General features: G+C 38.9%; 1 protein-coding gene across 6 annotated transcripts in view; it reads left to right on the top strand.

The window, feature by feature from the left end:
- The window catches only part of FANCD2 (FA complementation group D2), a 59,202-nt gene that overhangs the window by 2,997 nt on the left and 39,409 nt on the right, over positions 1-16,796 (top strand). For 3 of the 6 annotated variants that reach the window (XM_004738506.3, XM_004738505.3, XM_013054486.2), the window contains exons 3-14: positions 1,040-1,180; positions 1,965-2,032; positions 2,195-2,298; positions 3,294-3,354; positions 4,517-4,569; positions 6,296-6,374; positions 7,802-7,926; positions 9,662-9,749; positions 10,898-11,002; positions 11,798-11,898; positions 12,270-12,378; positions 12,813-12,848. In XM_004738506.3, coding sequence (XP_004738563.1) covers positions 1,040-1,180; positions 1,965-2,032; positions 2,195-2,298; positions 3,294-3,354; positions 4,517-4,569; positions 6,296-6,374; positions 7,802-7,926; positions 9,662-9,749; positions 10,898-11,002; positions 11,798-11,898; positions 12,270-12,378; positions 12,813-12,848 — 1,070 coding nt within the window. The remainder of the gene's footprint in view (positions 1-1,039; positions 1,181-1,964; positions 2,033-2,194; positions 2,299-3,293; positions 3,355-4,516; positions 4,570-6,295; positions 6,375-7,801; positions 7,927-9,661; positions 9,750-10,897; positions 11,003-11,797; positions 11,899-12,269; positions 12,379-12,812; positions 12,849-16,796) is intronic. The other 3 variants (XM_004738507.3, XM_004738508.3, XM_004738509.3) reach the window with 3 other exon arrangements.

Below are 16,796 nucleotides of genomic sequence, written 5' to 3' on the forward strand. Positions count from 1 at the left end.
TTATGTTTTATTACTTCTCTTGCATTGAAAGCCTTGGGATAAAACCAACCTGGGCTTTGTTCTCAAAGGCTTGATGCCAGAGAACCTGCCTGATTCTTTTTACTCCTGCATCAAGATCATTTGTTCCCACACTTTGGTGTACATCAAGATTATTACCTGGAAAGCTCTTTAAAAATTCATATGCCTGGTCCTCATCCTCAAGATTTTAATTGAGTAATTATGGGATGTGATCTAAGAATGTGCTTTTATTTTATTTTATTTTTTAAAGATTTTATTTATTTGAGAGAGAGAGAACACAAGACTGGGTGGGGAGGAGCAGAGGGAGAGAGAAGCAACTTCCCACTGAGCAGGGAGCCCAAGTGAGAAGCAGGCTCTGCACTGAACAATGAGCCTGATGTGGGGTTCAGTTCCAGGACCCTGAAATCATGACCTGAGCCAAAGGCAGACACTTAACCAACTGAGCCACTTAGGGGCCCCTAAGAATGTCCTTTTAATAAGCATCTCAGTGATTTGATTGCATTGGTTTGTAGACAACAGCTTGAGGCACACTAACTGTTTTAGAATTTGGGTGGAAAACATTTCCATGGTTATTTTTGTTAGAAGTGGCATGTTTTGAATTCTTCAAATAAAAATGCAATAGAGAGGGCCTGGTGGCTCAGTTGTTAAGTGTTTGCCTTCTGCTCAGGTAATGATCCCGGGGTCCTAGGATTGAGCCCCGCACTGGGCTCTTTGCTTGGCAAGAAGCCTGCTTCTCCCTCTCCCAATCCCCCTGCTTGTGTTCCCTCTCTTGCTGTGACTCTCTGTCAAATAAATAAATAAAATCTTTTAAAAAAATGCAATAGGCAGAAATAATTGTTTGTTGATTTGTTTGTTTGTAAGCCACTGTTGCTGACCATTGTTAGAGATAAAATTTTGCTACAGCATCAATTCCAATACAGTTCTTCAAGAACCCATCAATTTCCCTCTTAGGGTTATTGTAGGGTTTACAGTTTTAATCTTTACTATTTGTCACATTCTTGAAAATTTTGTCTGTTTTCAGAAGCCAGGAAGCAGCCACTTTCCAAGAAGACAAAGAAATCTCATGTTCACAATGAAGTTGAAGAAAATGACAGTATTTTTTTAAAGCTTCTTAAAACATCAGGAGTTATTCTTAAAACAGGAGAGAGTCAGAATCAACTAAGTAATATTTTAATTTAAATCTTTTCTCTGGGTTTAGTGCAGGGCTCAGAACTGAATCATGGATTTCTGAAATAGGCAGTGAAAATTAAAAATGGGAGCACCAGCCATCTTGAGACAAAGATGACAATGATACTGCTTTTCATTTATTTATTTATTTATTTTTAAAAGATTTTATTTTTTTGACAGAGATCGCACGTAGGCAGAGAGAGGAGGAAGCAGGCTCCCCACTGAACAGAGAGCCCGACTCGGGGCTTGATCCCAGGACCCTGGGATCATGACCTGAGCCAAAGGCAGGGGCTCTAACCCACTGAGCCACCCAGGTGCCCTGATACTGGTTTTTAGAGAGAGTATTTCTATAGTCTCTAGTACTGATTAATGCATGTTAAGTAATTCTAATTTTTTATTTATTAATTTTTTAAAACTTTTAAGAAAAGAATGGCATATACCAATAATACTTTGTGTTTTCTTGTGGAAAAATAAATTAATACTCAAGAGAATAATTAGATCTGTGTCAGAGTAATTTCAGAAGAAAATTTATAAAGCCATTTAAAGCCCTGCTTTTAGGGCATCGATTACTCCATTATTTCATATCTTTTTAGAATACTTAGCAGTTATCCTCTGTCAAAGCTAAATCTGTTTTCCCATCGGTTTAGAAAATTTGGCTCTGAAATTAGGTTAAAAATATCCTTATTGGTTTCACAAGATAACGAAACTTATATTTAAGGAAGTAAAACTATGGTGGGAGGTATTAAAGACTCTGCTGATCAACTGTTTTTTCCTCTTAGCTGTGGATCAAGTTGTTTTCCAAAAGAAGCTCTTTCAGACTCTGAGGAAACATCCTTCTTATCCCAAAGTATGAGTTTCTTCCTGGTACTTTCGCTTATGCCAGCACTACTCTGGAATTGGGAATATTAAGATGCTGGCATAAAGTTGAATGGACTAGAATGATTTTTAGCTAACCTACAGCAAATGTTAAACTGAAAATCTTACTCTTTGTTTTTTCAATATCATTAAGATAATAGAAGAATTTGTTAGTGGCCTAGAATCTTACATTGAGGACCAAGACAGTTTCAGGAGGTGCCTTTTGTCATGTGAACGTCTGCAGGATGAGGAAGCCAGGTATGGACTGGAGGCTTGGAATCTTGCTGACATTTAATCTGTTATACTAACTGGATTGGGGGATGGCAATGGGGGGAGAATGCAATTTTTTGAATTTCACTTTTTATTTATAATTGTTTTATCTTCAATTTTAACCTTTAAATTATTAATTTATAGTTATGAGACTAAGAACCAGAATGTTTTCTAGAGTGTGTCTCATCTGTGTTGATAGAATTTTAACTACTTCTCCCTGTGTAAGAATCATCTTCTCTTGGCACGTGGCTGACTCAGTGGGTTGGCTCAGGTCATGATCTCAGAGTTGTGAGATTGAGCCCTGAGTCAGGTTCTGTGCTCAGCTCAGGGTCTGCTTCAGATTCTCTCTTCCTCCCCCTCTGCTTCTCCCCTAGCTCATGCTTGCTTTTTCTGTGCCCCGCCCCCATAAAGAAATAAAATCTTAAAAAAAAAGAGAGAGAGCAGGGATGCCTGGGTGGCACAGTTAAGTGTCTGCCTTTGGCTCAGGTCATGATCAAGCCACACACCAGGCTCCCTGCTCAGTGGGCAGCCTGCTTCTCCCTCTCTCACTTGCCCTGCTTGTGCACACATTTGCTCTCCCTCTTTCTCTCTCAAATAAAATCTTTAAAAAAAAAAAAAAGCCATTTTTTCATGTTCTGTATTTCTGCTATAACAGGATAGTTTCTCTTTAAATATTGTGTATTTGGGATGCCTGGTGGCTCAGTCAATTAAGCTTCTGCCTTTGGCTCAGGTCATGTTCCTAGGGTCCTGGGATCGAGTCCCACATCAAGCTCCTTGCTCAGTGCAGAGCCTGCTTCTCTTTTTGTCTGCTGCTTCCCCTGCTTGTGGGCTCTCATGCTTGCTTTTTCTCTCTGACCAATAAATAAAAAATTTTTTTAATTTTCAAAAAAATTTAAAAATTGTTTATTTAACCAATTTTATGAAGAAATGATAAAAACATTAAGGAAAACAAATCTTTTCTTTTTTCTTTTTTTTTTTAACAGCATAGGCACATCTTACTCTAAGAGCCTCATTAAATTGCTTCTGGGAATTGACATATTACAGGTGAGACTGTGTCACTTTTTCTGTGTACATTTAATGGACTTGATTTGTGGTGTATGCCCAAGTATAATGCCTGAGCTCAGGGTTTAGTAGAGTTAACAGGGAATTTAGGTTTGCAGTAGTTTACCATAGCCTCATTGCTCACCTGCATCTGGTATGGCAATTGCTGTGGCTTTGGACTGAGCTGATTGGCCCACTACATTTCTTTGGAATCTCACTTATTCCATCAGCCTCTCCTTCCTGATTTGTAAACTTTCCTCCCTTGTGCTCTGAGTACCTTATATATCTCTGCTATATTCACATCTGGTCATCTCCCATTTCAATTTTTACTTGCTGATTAACTTGATTTTGCCCTTTCCTCCTCCTCTCTCTTTTAGTATCTTGAATAGACAATGCCTTAACATGTTTTAAATGTTTCGGATTATAAAAACGTACAATGGAAAGTCTTGCCTTACCCTGTCCTCCATTTTTTCTCTTTCCTTCTGTGAATCTTCACTGTGAATCTTCCCATACTCCTGTCCCTTTCTTTACTTTGGAAATCTTCAATATAATTTAGTTAGCTTACATTTAAGATCCCTCTTACTCCTCTGGAGAGAAATCTTCTTTTCTTGCAAACTATTTGATAATCTTAAGTCTGCATTTCATAGGTTAACAGTTGTCATGTTTAGTAATATTTTTGATGATCTGATTATTTAAATGCTACCTTTATAATCATTTGGTAATTTTTTAGGAGACACATCATTGACAAGTCTCTGTGTCCCAACAGCTTATGTTCAAAATGTAGGCAGCATTCAATTGGCCATTCTTAAAATAAGATTTCAGTATAGCAGGGTTTTCCTCCTGAAAACAACAAGAGCTCTTGTTGGAGCAAATTGTGGTTAATTATATATTTCTGTTGTATATTTAAAGACCATCTCGGGGCGCCTGGGTGGCTCAGTGAGTTAAAGCCTCTGCCTTCGGCTCAGGTCATGATCCCAGGGTCCTGGGATCGAGCCCCGCATCGGGCTGTCTGCTCTGCGGAGAGCCTGCTTCCTTCTCTCTCAATCTCTGCCTGCCTCTCTTCCTACTTGTGATCTCTGTCTGTCAAATAAATAAATAAAATCTTTAAAAAAAAAAAAAAATAAAATAAAGACCATCTCCTAACTCCTTATGTCTTCTTTTTTAGCCTGCCATTATCAAAACTTTATTTGAAAAGTTGCCAGAATTTCTTTTTGAAAAGTAAGTGGAATTATTCTGGAATGCTTAAATTGCCTTAGTGTGCTTAAGTTTCTCTCTGAAAAGATTACTCTGAAACATCATCAGTTTCTCTGAAAGTCATGTTGATCATGACATCAGATTCTTAATTGACTGCTAAAATTCCAGTGGGGTCTTTTTTTTTGAAATTTCGTCTGTTTATATGACTGCATGTTCTTAGAAGGATACACAATAAACTGACTGGAATCAGATCTTCTATGAATACTGTTCTTTACCCTTTCAATATTATAGGGTATGCATACTAAATTTTTTAGAATTTGCTTTAAAAAATAACTAAGTTGGGAAAAAAAAGAATAATAGAAAAGTAGAAAAAGGTCACTAACAGACAATTCACAAAGAAATAACAAGAGCATCAAACATTTTTTTCTAAATGCTCATTAATAATCGAAGATACAAATTTTTTTTAAAGATTTTATTTATTTATTTAACAGACAGATATCACAAGTAGGCAGAGGCAGGCAGAGAGAGAGGGGGAAGCAGGCTCCCTGCTGAGCAGAGAGCCCGAAGTGGGGCTTGATCCTAGGACCCTGAGATCATGACCTGAGCCGAAGGCAGAGGCTTAACCCACTGAGCCACCCAGGCGCCCCTCTAGGTTTTGTATATAGTAATAATACACTTGAAGATAGATCTTCACAGATGGCTTTGCCTGAATTGCTCATGTAGATGTTTTTTGTCTTTTTCAGTAGTTAAATTTGACTGTACTAAACAAAGACTAAGAATACTGTCAAGAAAAAAAACTGGAGGTGGGGAGGGGGGTTGGGAAAAGGGGGGTGGGTAGGGTTATGGACATTGGGAAGGGTATGTGCTATGGTGAGTGCTGTGAAGTGTGTAAACCTGGCGATTCACAGACCTGTACCCCTGGGGATAAAAATATATTATATGTTTATAAAAATAAATAAATAAATAATTTTAAAAAAAGAAAAAAAAACTGGAGGTAGTCCAAAACTTCAGACATAGGAGGAAGAAAGCAGATGCTCTCATTTGGGGGGAAATAATAACTAAGCCAACATTCCTTTTTTTTTTTTTTTTTAAAGAATTATTTATTTATTAGAGAGGGCACACTTTCATACATGTGAGCATGCACATGAGTGTGGGGAGGGGCAAAGGGCAAGAGAATCTTCAAGCTGACTCCCCATTGAGCATGGAGCTCCTTACCGGGCTTGATGTCACGACCCATGAGATCATGACAGGAGCCAAAACCAAGAGTTGAGTGCTCAAACAACTGAGCCATCCAGCTGCCCCCAGCACTTCTTCATCTATAAATGGTTGTTTAGTACTTTCACAGACATAGTCTAATTCGACCTTTTATGTTTCCAAAATAGTATATGCTTGCTTTTTTCAATACTTAACACTTTTCTACCTTTAAAAATTTTTCTTGTTTAGTTTGTTCAAGTTTATTGCCTTTATTTTTTTGTTTACATTGTTATTAAGAAATACTCTCCAGACCTTCCTTAACCTTACTAAACCCTCCCCAGATGCAACCACTGTTAATAGTTTAGTGTGTCTTCTTCCATCTTAACATGTATGTGTCATGCTTTTCCTATGTCACCTGTGTGTCTAAAGCAGGTTGCGATATGTAAACATTCAGTCAGTGTTAATTGAATGTCTGAAATGGTTTGTGCACTATTAATGTTTGCTATTGTGTAAATCAGAAAAGCTAAATTTCTATCTTCTTATCCTAACATTTCAGTGTGAACAGTGATGGACTTAACATGCCTAGACTCATCATCAGTCAACTGAAATGGCTTGACAGAATTGTGGATGGCAAGGTAAGCTTTGGGACTCGCTCTGTCTCTTGGATTTAGAGAGTCTGTTTTCCATGCTTAATCAAACTTTTGGAATTTGCAGTGGTTTTTTTTTTTTCTTTCCTAAACTGAAAATTCACATTTTTCTATTTATTAGCTTTTTTCATCTTTCATAATTTGAGAATCATGGATGTTTCACCCTTTAAATTTCTCCAGAAAAAAAGTTTTTCTAATTATGATGACTAGATATCTATTAAACAAATATTTGGAAAGAAATTAAGTAGCTTTCAAAGTACACAGATGACTATATTTTATTTCTCAAAATCAGTGAGATCCCAGACCAACCGCCTGTGCTGCAAATGTTTAATCTGATTACATATGAGGAAAGTGTTAGTAAGTTTTTAAATTATGTGATTTGTTATTAAGCACTGTGGTAAAATTGAATCTGTTTTGAGCATAGTGTGTAAGGCCTGTTTTTTTCCAGAGTTCTTTAAATCATTCTATTAATTTTTGTCAGGCATTCCAAGGCTAAATCTTTATTTGGAAGAACATGAGTTTTGGAATTCCATGTGGACTGAAATTCTGTATTGTTGTGTATTTATTGTTTTGTACTTACTGTGTGTTTTTGGGCAGTGCATATCCTCATGGATATGGGAATTGTCGGGGTGCCTCGCTGGCTCCATCAGTGGAGCATGCGACTCTTGATCTCTGGGTTGTGAGTTTAAGCCCCATGTTGGGTGTGAAGTCTGCTTAAAAAAAAAAAAATAGGGGTGCCTGGGTGGCTTAGTTGGTTAAGCGGCTGCCTTCAGCTCAGGTCATGATCCCAGGGTCCTGGGATTGATCCCCGCATCGCACTCCCTGCTCAGGAGGAAGCGTGCGTCTCCCTCTCCCTCTTCCTCTGCCTGCTGCTCTGCCTACTTGTGCTCTCTCTCAATCTCTCTGTCAAATAAAATCTTCAAAAACACCCCAAAAAGTTAAAATAAAAAAAGGAATTGTCACACAGACTCCATAGAGTTGTGAAGGTTAAATGAAATAAAGTAGGAGTGGCTAGGTGGCTCATTCGGTTAAGCATTTGCCTTCTGCTTAGGTCATGATCCCAGTTTCCTGACATATAGCCCCATGTCCTGCTCCCTGCTCAGTGGGGAATCTGCTTCTCCCTCCACCTGCTCATGCTCGCTCTCTCTCTCTCCCTCCCTCCCTCTATTCCTTTTCTCTCAAATAAATAAATAAAATCTTAAATGAAGTAAAGTATACAACAGACCCACTAGATGATGTACCATACCATGTGTGAAAATTTCTGGGTCATTGACCTCTGTATTTAGGCTTTGAGTTTGAATGTATGTATAGGTACCATATTATACAAAAATAATTCTATCTCTACAATTCATGAGGAGGACATCTTTCTCTGTTCTGGTAGTGTGCAACAATTCTAATGGTGTCCTTCACTGCAGGATCTCACCACCAAGCTCATGCAGCTGATCAGTATTGCTCCGCTGTACCTGCAGCATGACTTTGTCACCAGCCTTCCTGAGATCCTAGGCGATTCCCAGCATGCTGATGTGGGGAAAGAACTCAGGTGGGTAAGTTCCCACTGTGGGAGCCTTAACTCTGCAGAATGAAAACAGTAGTAGGTCTATGACCATACCACCCTGAACATGCCTGATCTTGTCTAAAAACAGTAGTAGTAATGTATTCCTATTTATATAAAAGAGGATGGTATCTGCTTTCCATGAGTAGGTGTGGGATTTGACTTGTTTTTGTAATAATGAAGATATATTTGGGTAACCCATCTACTTTTTTAAAAATAGTATAGTGGTTGTGAATATGAAGTCTGCCTTAGGATTAGGCATATAAAATTGGTCTTTGGAGACCTAGACATGATCCATCTGTTTCATTAGCACCACCCAGGGAGTCCTCAGTTGTGACTCTATATCCAATTATTTGTGGATCTTACCAAATATCTGCATTCCTTGGTCCCTAAATGATTCATTCTGGTGTACATCACATTGGACCCATTGCTAAGAGCATTGCTTACTATCATTTACATGAAAAATAGTACTTGGTAGGGCAGTTAATTAAAGAAGGGAGAACAAAATTCCTGTGTAGTAGGATTTCTGTTTTAATGCAATTTCCTGCTTACCCTCAAAATAGTTTTTAAAAATTCAGTTTGTAATACTTCCTTTAGTTGTCTGCAAAACTACCTCCAGAAATGTCCATTGATTTCTTCCCTTTGTGCTTTTGGGTACGTTGCTCCCTCTGGGTGTAGCAGTATATCACCCACTTTGCCTGCTTAATTCTAGCTTGTCTTTTTACAAAGCCTTTTTTTTTTTTTTAAATATTTTATTTATTTGACAGAGATCACAAGTAGGCAGAGAGGCAGGCAGAGAGAGAGGAGGAAGCAGGCTCCCTGTGGAGCAGAGCCCGATGCGGGGCTCGATCCCAGAACCCCAGGATCATGACCTGAGCTGAAGGCAGAGGCTTTAACCCACTGAGCCACCCAGGCGCCCCTACATAGCCTTTTCTTAGACTCCATCACTGTTCTCTATTCTGTTCTCCTGTAATGCCTTGCATGTACATGTGTCATACTTCTCATACTTCCCTGTAATTGTTGTAGGTGTTCTTTTTCCTTTTCTCAGGAAGGATATGTGCCCAACTCAATAGTGGTTGCCTGTGGGTAGTGGAGATGGTGAGGAAAGGGCTTCTCATTTCTATTCTATTTGAATTTTCTGTAATGAACATGTGGGGTTTTTTAAAGATTTTATTTGAGAGAGAGAGAGCAAGCATGAGTGAGGGGAGGGCAAAGAGAGAGGGAAAAGCAGGCTCCTTGCTGAGCAGGGAACCTGATGTGGGGCTCACTGTCAGGACCCTGAGGTCATGACCTGAGCCAAAGTTAGATGCTTAAACAACTGAGCCACCCAGATGGCCCAAGCATGTATTTTTATTTAGATCAAAATAATTTTTAGGGATGCCTGAGAGGCTCAGTCAGTTAGGTGTCCTGCCTTTGGCTTAGGTTATGATCCCAGAGTCCTGGGACCCTGGGATTGAGCCCTGTGTTGGGCTCCCTGCTCAATGGGGGGTCTGCTTCTCCCTGTGCCTCTCCCTCCCCCCACTTGCCTATGTGCTCACTCTCTCTCTTCAAGTAAATAGATAAAATCTTTAAAAAAATTTTTTTTAATGAAATACACTATTAACAAGTTTAGTGAGAACTGAGTATGTCCTCTCTTCCCATATTCTAAGTGGTTTTTCTGAGTAAATATCTGCCCAGCTCTGTTAAAAGTTACACAGCTTTTCTCTTTTTGTACCATTCACAGTGACATTTTAATGGAGAATACTGCACTCACTGTTCCTATCCTGGATGTTCTTTCCAGCCTCCGACTTGACCTGAAGCTCCTGTCTCAGGTAGGAAGGACTCCACTCTCCAGAAACAGAGCCAGCTTTGTTACCTCCCAGAACAAATGTCAGTCACTTATTGCTATGAAGCAGTTGCGTATAAAGTTTAATTTTGAAACGATGCAGGGGTTTCTGCGTGGCTCAGTTGGTTAAGCATCTGCCTTTGGCTCAGGTCATGATCCCAAAGTTCCAGGATCAAGCTGCATGTCAGATTCCTGCTGAGCGGGGAGTCGGCTTCTGCCCCTCCCCTCTGCTCATGTTCTCTCTCTCTCTCAAATAAATAAATCTTTAAAAAATGTTTGAAATCATATTGAATGACATTTCATCTCTTTCTGATGAACTTCATATGCCATAGTATGATGGATTTGCTGCTCTGTTTCAAAGCAGTAAGTTTTAGTGGCAATCTCTATCTTGGATAATATTTACACACTGTTCCTCATAGGAATAACAATTTTATATGTCTTCCTTCAGCCAGTGGAAAATTCAGGCTCTAAATTATAAGATAATAACACTTTTATGTTTATCATCTGTCTGTTTTTTTCAAGATGTTATTTATTAATTTGACACAGAGAGAGAGAGAGGACACAAGTAGGCAGAGTGGCAGGCAGAAGAAGAGGAGAAGCAGGCTCTCCACTGAGCAGAGAGCCCATCGTGGGGCTCTATCCCATGAACTTGGGATCATGACCTGAGCCAAAGGCAGCTGCTTAACTGACCTAGCCACCCAGCTGCCCCAACACCTGTCTGTTTTTGAAGAAACTGTGGTATTAACAATTAAAAGCTTGTAAGCTGGGGGTGCCTGGGTGGCTCAGTGGGTTAAGCCTCTGCCTTCAGCTTAGGTCATGGTCTCAGGGTCCTGGGATCGAGCCCCGCATTGGGCTCTTTGCTCAGTGAGGAGCCTGCTTCCCCCTCTCTCTGCCTGCCTCTCTGCCTACTTGTGATCTCTCTTTCTCTCTCTGTAAAATAAATTAAATAAAATCTTAAAAAAAAAAAATCTTGTAAGTTGGAATAAAATTGAAAATAAAATGAGGTGGTTTTCCTCCTAAATGACAAGTGAGAAAACTGAATGAGAAAAGTAGATTTTCTGATTTTACCTAACAGGTCAATACTAGGTTGAGGTATTAACATAAATTTAAGGTTTTTGTGCTTTTTATGTTTAGGTCCGCCAGTTGGTGATGGGGAAGCTGTTATCTGTCAAACTGGACGATTTACCTGTGATAATCAAGTTCATTCTTCATTCTGTAACAGCTGCAGATGCACTTGAGGTACCCTATTATTTCCCAACAAACACCAATCGCATGCTACATCTCTGAGAGTACAGAGTATAGCAGTGGTGCCCTTGTAAAAGTCAGTATTGGAAAAGAGATGTACCTAGATGAAGATACATTAAGATACATTATTAAAACTATAGCTTCTAATTCTTCCCTGTTCCCAAACCTACTGATGATGTTGCTTAATCCAGATAGTATTCAGGCAATGGAATGGAACTAGCCAGATTTATTGTTGCATATAAGCCATTACACAGTTTAATTTGCTATTTCATTGTAATACCTCAAGGAATTCTGGAATTTTGAAGGGCATGACATACTATCCTTGCATTAACTATTTTCATCAACTCTCCTTTTTAAAATGCCTTGTCTAGGGGCACTCCATAGGTCAGTCAGTAGAGCATGTGACCCTTGATCTTGGAGTTGTGAGTTTGAGCCCCACGTTGTATATAGAGATTACTTAAAAATAAAATCTTGGGGTGCCTGGGTGGCTCAGTTGGTTAAGCCGCTGCCTTCGGCTCAGGTCATGATCTCAGGGTCCTGGGATCAAGCCGTGCATCCGGCTCTCTGCTCAGCAGGGAGCCTGCTTCCTCCTCTCTCTCTCTGCCTGCTTGTTATCTCTCTCTGTCAAATCAATAAATAAAATCTTTTAAAAAAAAAATAAAATCTTAAAAAATAAAAACTCTTGATTCTTCTTACTCAGTCTTTCAGGGGATTGTTATGGTTCTACTGAAAGAACGAAGTGTGCTTATGAATGAGCAGAATACATAACTTAATATTTATTTTCCACAGGTAATTTCTGAGCTCCGGGAGAAGTTGGATCTGCAGCATTGTATTTTGCCGTCACGGTTTCAGGCTTCCCAAAGCAAGTTGAAAAATAAAGGACAACAAAGGTATAATGTCGTTGCCTTTTTCTCACATAGGCAAGGCAAGTTTTCTGACATTTATTCTGAAGCCAGGACAGTAGATCTTAATACTTGCAACTGAAAATAGTGGTAATAATATTGTTTGTATGTATCTCTATACAGTGCTTCAAATTATATGTATGTAGTACATGTAATGTATGTGTACATGTGTATGTGGGTGGGTGGGGTGTATTCTCCTGGCAATTCAGATCAGTCTTAGATAGACTACAGTACAAGTTTATTAACCATTTTACACATGAAGCTGGAACAGGCACTTGGCTAGTAACAGGAACCCAGGTTTTATAGGTTCCTCTCTGGTAAGTGGAAGAATTATTTTTTTCCCCCTCTGCTGCTTGTAGTTCTTCAGGAAATCAAGAAAACAACAGTCAGGACTGTGTTATTCTCCTCTTTGATGTAATAAAGTCAGCTGTTAGATATGAGAAGATCATTTCAGAAGCCTGGATTAAGGTGAGTGAGATCTTCATGACTTTGAACATAAGGAGGGAGTAGGTGGTAATCAGTGATGGATATGTAAGTAAAGGTAGGTGGAAATAAAAGTGTTGAAAATCAGTCAAGTAGAAGTGACAGATGATGGTTCCCACATGGACAGATTGCTTCTCAGGAGAATGGGGCATGCTCAGTAAGGTGAAACATGGGGCGCATGGGTGGCTCAGTGGGTTAAGCCTCTGCCTTTGGCTCAGGTCATGATCTCAGAGTCCTGGGATCGAGTTCCGCATTAGGCTCTCTGCTCGGAAGGGAGCCTGCTTCCTTCTCTCTCTCTCTCTGTCTACTTGTGATCTCTCTCTCTGTCAAATAAATAAAATCTTAAAAAAAAAAAAATAGTAAGGTGAAACATGTTCTACTTTTGTGTTATGATACTTTCGTGACCCTTTTTTTTCTAGGCGATTGAAAACACTGCCTCAGTGTCTGAACACAAGGTAAACTCGTAATACTATGAATTTTAAGTACTGTGGACTTAAAATTAATTATATGGCTAGTTTTCCTTTTCTGTCACTCTCTCCAGTCATCCCTTCTGTGCCTTCTGTAGCTGTGTAATAAACATTAGCTGTCTGGAGAAGATAATCTGGAGGGGATGACTTGCTGGATAGTGTTTCCTACTCATTTTGGCAATGAAATAAACCCAGGCTATCCATAAGGGGAAATATTAACATTCCAAACAAGCACAGTGAGTTGCAGTCCCAAAGAACCAAGTCCCCACAGATGAAGTGAAGACAGGAGTCACTGGGGCATGGGTTGGGTCCCTGTGTCTATCTGATTACCCTTCCTTCTGGCAAATGTAATTGTCAAAATAATGGCATTCCATGTTTTACTTACCTTTGCCGGTGTCAGCCTGACCAGAGTGAGTCAAATAGTCCATCCATTTACTGTCAAGGCAGCAGTACTGAAGCTGTTTTAATTATGGAAATTTTTTCTTCTGTGAGAAGCCAGATGATTATGTTTCTTATGTACTACTTGGTTCCCATTAAGGATTTTTCATTAGTTGGAATCTGTTTTATTTTGTGAGGTTCTGTCAGATTATCCAATTGTTGGGTGACTATTTTAAAAGCTTTTACAATAGTGAATTAAACAATGAAAAACTCAGTTTTTTGGGAAGGATCAAAATACCCTAATACAACTCTTTCTTTTTTTCATTTTTGCATAACGGTTGGCCACCTGTATATCTATTTTATCTGTTTTTGCAGATTTCTAATTATTATGTAATTTTTGCATTCTGATTTTTTTTCTCGACATTGTATCATAAACATTTTATATGCTTCTACAATGTCTTTATATATATGTATATTTTTAAAATAATCTCTACACCTAGAGTGGAACCCAATGAGGGGCTTGAATTCACATTCCTGAGATCATGACCTAAGCCCAAATCAGGAGTCAGACACTTAGCTGACTAAGCTACCCAGGTGCCCCATTATTTATTTTATAACAGGAAAATCCTTTTTTTTTTTTTTTTTTTTAAGATTTTATTTTTAAATAATCCCTCTACCCAATGTGAGGCTTGAAATTACAACCAAGATCAAGAGTTGTATGCTCTACTGACTAAACCCCCCTGCCTCTGGTAACTACTAATCTGTTGTGTCAACGAATTCAGTTTTTTGTGTGTTTTGTTTTGTTGTTTCTTTATTTTTTGAGTTCCATATATAAGCAAGATCATAAGGTATTTGTCTTTGTCTGACTTAGTTCACTTAGCATAATACCTTCATAATCTGTCCATATTGTTACGAATGGCAAGATTTCATTCTTTTTCTGGCTGAATAATATTCCAGTGTGTGTCTGTGTGTGTCTAGGTAGGTGTGTGTTTGTGGTCTGTGTACTTACCACATTTGCTTTTCACTTAGGTTGTTTCCATGTCTTTGCTATTGTAAATAATGTACAGGGATCATAGGAATGCAGATATTTTGTTGAATTAATTTTTAGTTATTTTGAAAAAATACCTAGAAGTAGAATTTCTGGATCACATGATATTTCTACTTTTAATTTTTTGAGGAACCTCCATACTGTTTTCCATAGGGGCTACACCAATTTACATTCCACCAGCAGTGCACAAGGGTTCCCTTTCTCTACATCTTCAACATCACTTGTTGTCTCTTGTCTTTTTTTAATGATAGCCATTTTGACATGTATGAGGTGATGTCTCATTGTGATTTACATTCCTGATGATTAGTGATGTTGAACATCTTTTCATGTGTCTTTTGGCTGTTCATAGGTCTTTGAGAAAATGTCTGTTCAGATCTAGGCCCAGGGGTACCTGGGTGGCTCAGTCTGAGCTTAACTCAGTGCTTAAGTGTCCGCTCTTAATTTCATCTCAGGCATGATCTCAGAGATGGAGGCCCATGTCAGGCTCTCTCTCCCTCTACCCTTCCCCCAACCCACCATTTGTGGTTGCTCTCTCTAAAATGAAAAAAATTTTTAAATGATCCTTGGTGGGCAGGGGCACCTGGGTGGCTCAGTCATTAGGCATCTGTCTTCGGCTCAGGTCCTGGGCTCAAACCCTCCATCAGGATTCTGCAGGGAGCCCACTTCTCCCTCTCCCACTCCCCTTGCTTGTGTACCCTCTCTCTCTGTCAAACAAATAAAATTAAAGTCTTTAAAAATGAAAAATAAGGGGCGCCTGGGTGGCTCAGAGGGTTAAAGCCTCTGCTTTCGACTCAGGTCATGATCCCAGGGTCCTGGGATCGAGCCCCACATTGGCTCTGCTCAGCAGGAAGCCTGCTTCCTCCTCTCTCTCTGTCTGCCTCTCTGCCTACTTGTGATCTCTGTCTGTCAAATAAATAAATAAATAAATCTTAAAAAAAAAAAAGAAAAGAAAAAGAAACATTAAAAAAAAATCCCAGGGCACCTGGGTGGCTCAGTGGGGTAAAACCTCTGCCTTCAGCTTGGGTCATGATCCCACGGTCCTGGGATCGAGCCCCACATCAGGCTCTCTGCTCCACAGGGAGCCTGCTTCCCCCTCTCTCTCTCTGTCAGCCTCTCTGCCTACTACTTGTGATCTCTGTCAAAAAAAAAAATCTTAAAAAAAAAAAATCCTTGGTGGGGCACCTTGGTGGCTCAGTCAGTTAAGCATCTGCCTTCAGCTCAGGTCATGATCCCAGGGTCTTGGGATCGAGTCCCATGTCAGGCTCCCTGCTCTGTGGCGAGCCTACCTCTCCCTCTGCTTGCTGCTCCCCCTGCTTGTGTATGCACCCTCTCTCTCTCAAATAAATAAAAATCTATTAAAAAAAAGGAATTCTTGATCCATTCTTGGAATGTTTAGTGTTTTGCTATGTTGTATGAGTTCTGAATAGTTGTTTTTATTTTTTGTGTTGCTTGACTTTCTTTAACCTTTTTCTTTTTTAAACTACGTAAAAATTCTTTATGCTGATAATACATGAAAGAAACAAATTTCAAATATAAACAAACATCTACAATCAACTAATTACAGTGAATAAATACTGAGTTATTGTGACAGATGATGTTGCTCTATAACCTTCTTCTTTTTTAAACAAATTTAATACAAGCTAATTGTGGAGATAAAACCCCACAAGGAATCTAAAAAATGTTCATATGTTAAAAATGTTAAAAAGGTTTTCTTCACTCTCTGTTCCATTCTTCATGGATAATTCTTCCAGACTTTTTTCCTATTCATATACAAGCTGTATGTGTATGTAAGTGCAAGCATTCTAACTCTTATGTTTAAACATATTTATGTATATTGTGTTTACAAAAATAAATCTTACTATTATTATTGTCTTGTAGGTTGCTTTTTTTTAAACTTCACAATGTTGTGAGTGTCTGTCAAAAAATGTAGTCTAGTTCATTCATTTTAAAGATTTTATTTATTTATTTGACAGAGAGATCACAAGTAGGCAGAGAGAGAAAAGGGGGAAGCAGGCTCCCTGCTGAACAGAGAGCCTGATGCAGGGCTCTATCTCAGGACCCTGAGATCATGACTGGAGCCTAAGGCAAAGGCTTAACCCACTGAGCCACCCAGGCACCCCTAGCTCATTCATTTTAATGGTTGTATAATATTCTAAAAATGACTGTCAGAATTTTATTTTTTTCATATTGAGAAGCATTTACAGTCTTTCCAACTTTTCAGAAAGTAGTTTTCCTAATAATAATGAAATAAATCCTGAGGTTGGCAAGTGATTTTTCTTTAATAAATATATAGGTCTTCAGAGTTTATTCTGTAATAATATTACTTCAGTTTATATTCCATTGTTTTCATAAAGATAATAGTGGTTAATAGTTATAGCACTTCATTTCTCTGAAAAAATTTGTGGGTTTTGTGACCAAAAAAATGTAGATACTCCCATGAGAGTGTGTTGAACAAACAAGTATCACCCTTTTCATGGGAAAAAGTTGTGAGCTGCTATTTCACGACAATA

This window comes from Mustela putorius, unplaced genomic scaffold, assembly GCF_011764305.1.
Source record: "Mustela putorius furo isolate JIRA1106 unplaced genomic scaffold, ASM1176430v1.1 tig00003850_pilon_pilon_pilon, whole genome shotgun sequence".
Classification (NCBI taxonomy): domain Eukaryota; kingdom Metazoa; phylum Chordata; class Mammalia; order Carnivora; family Mustelidae; genus Mustela; species Mustela putorius.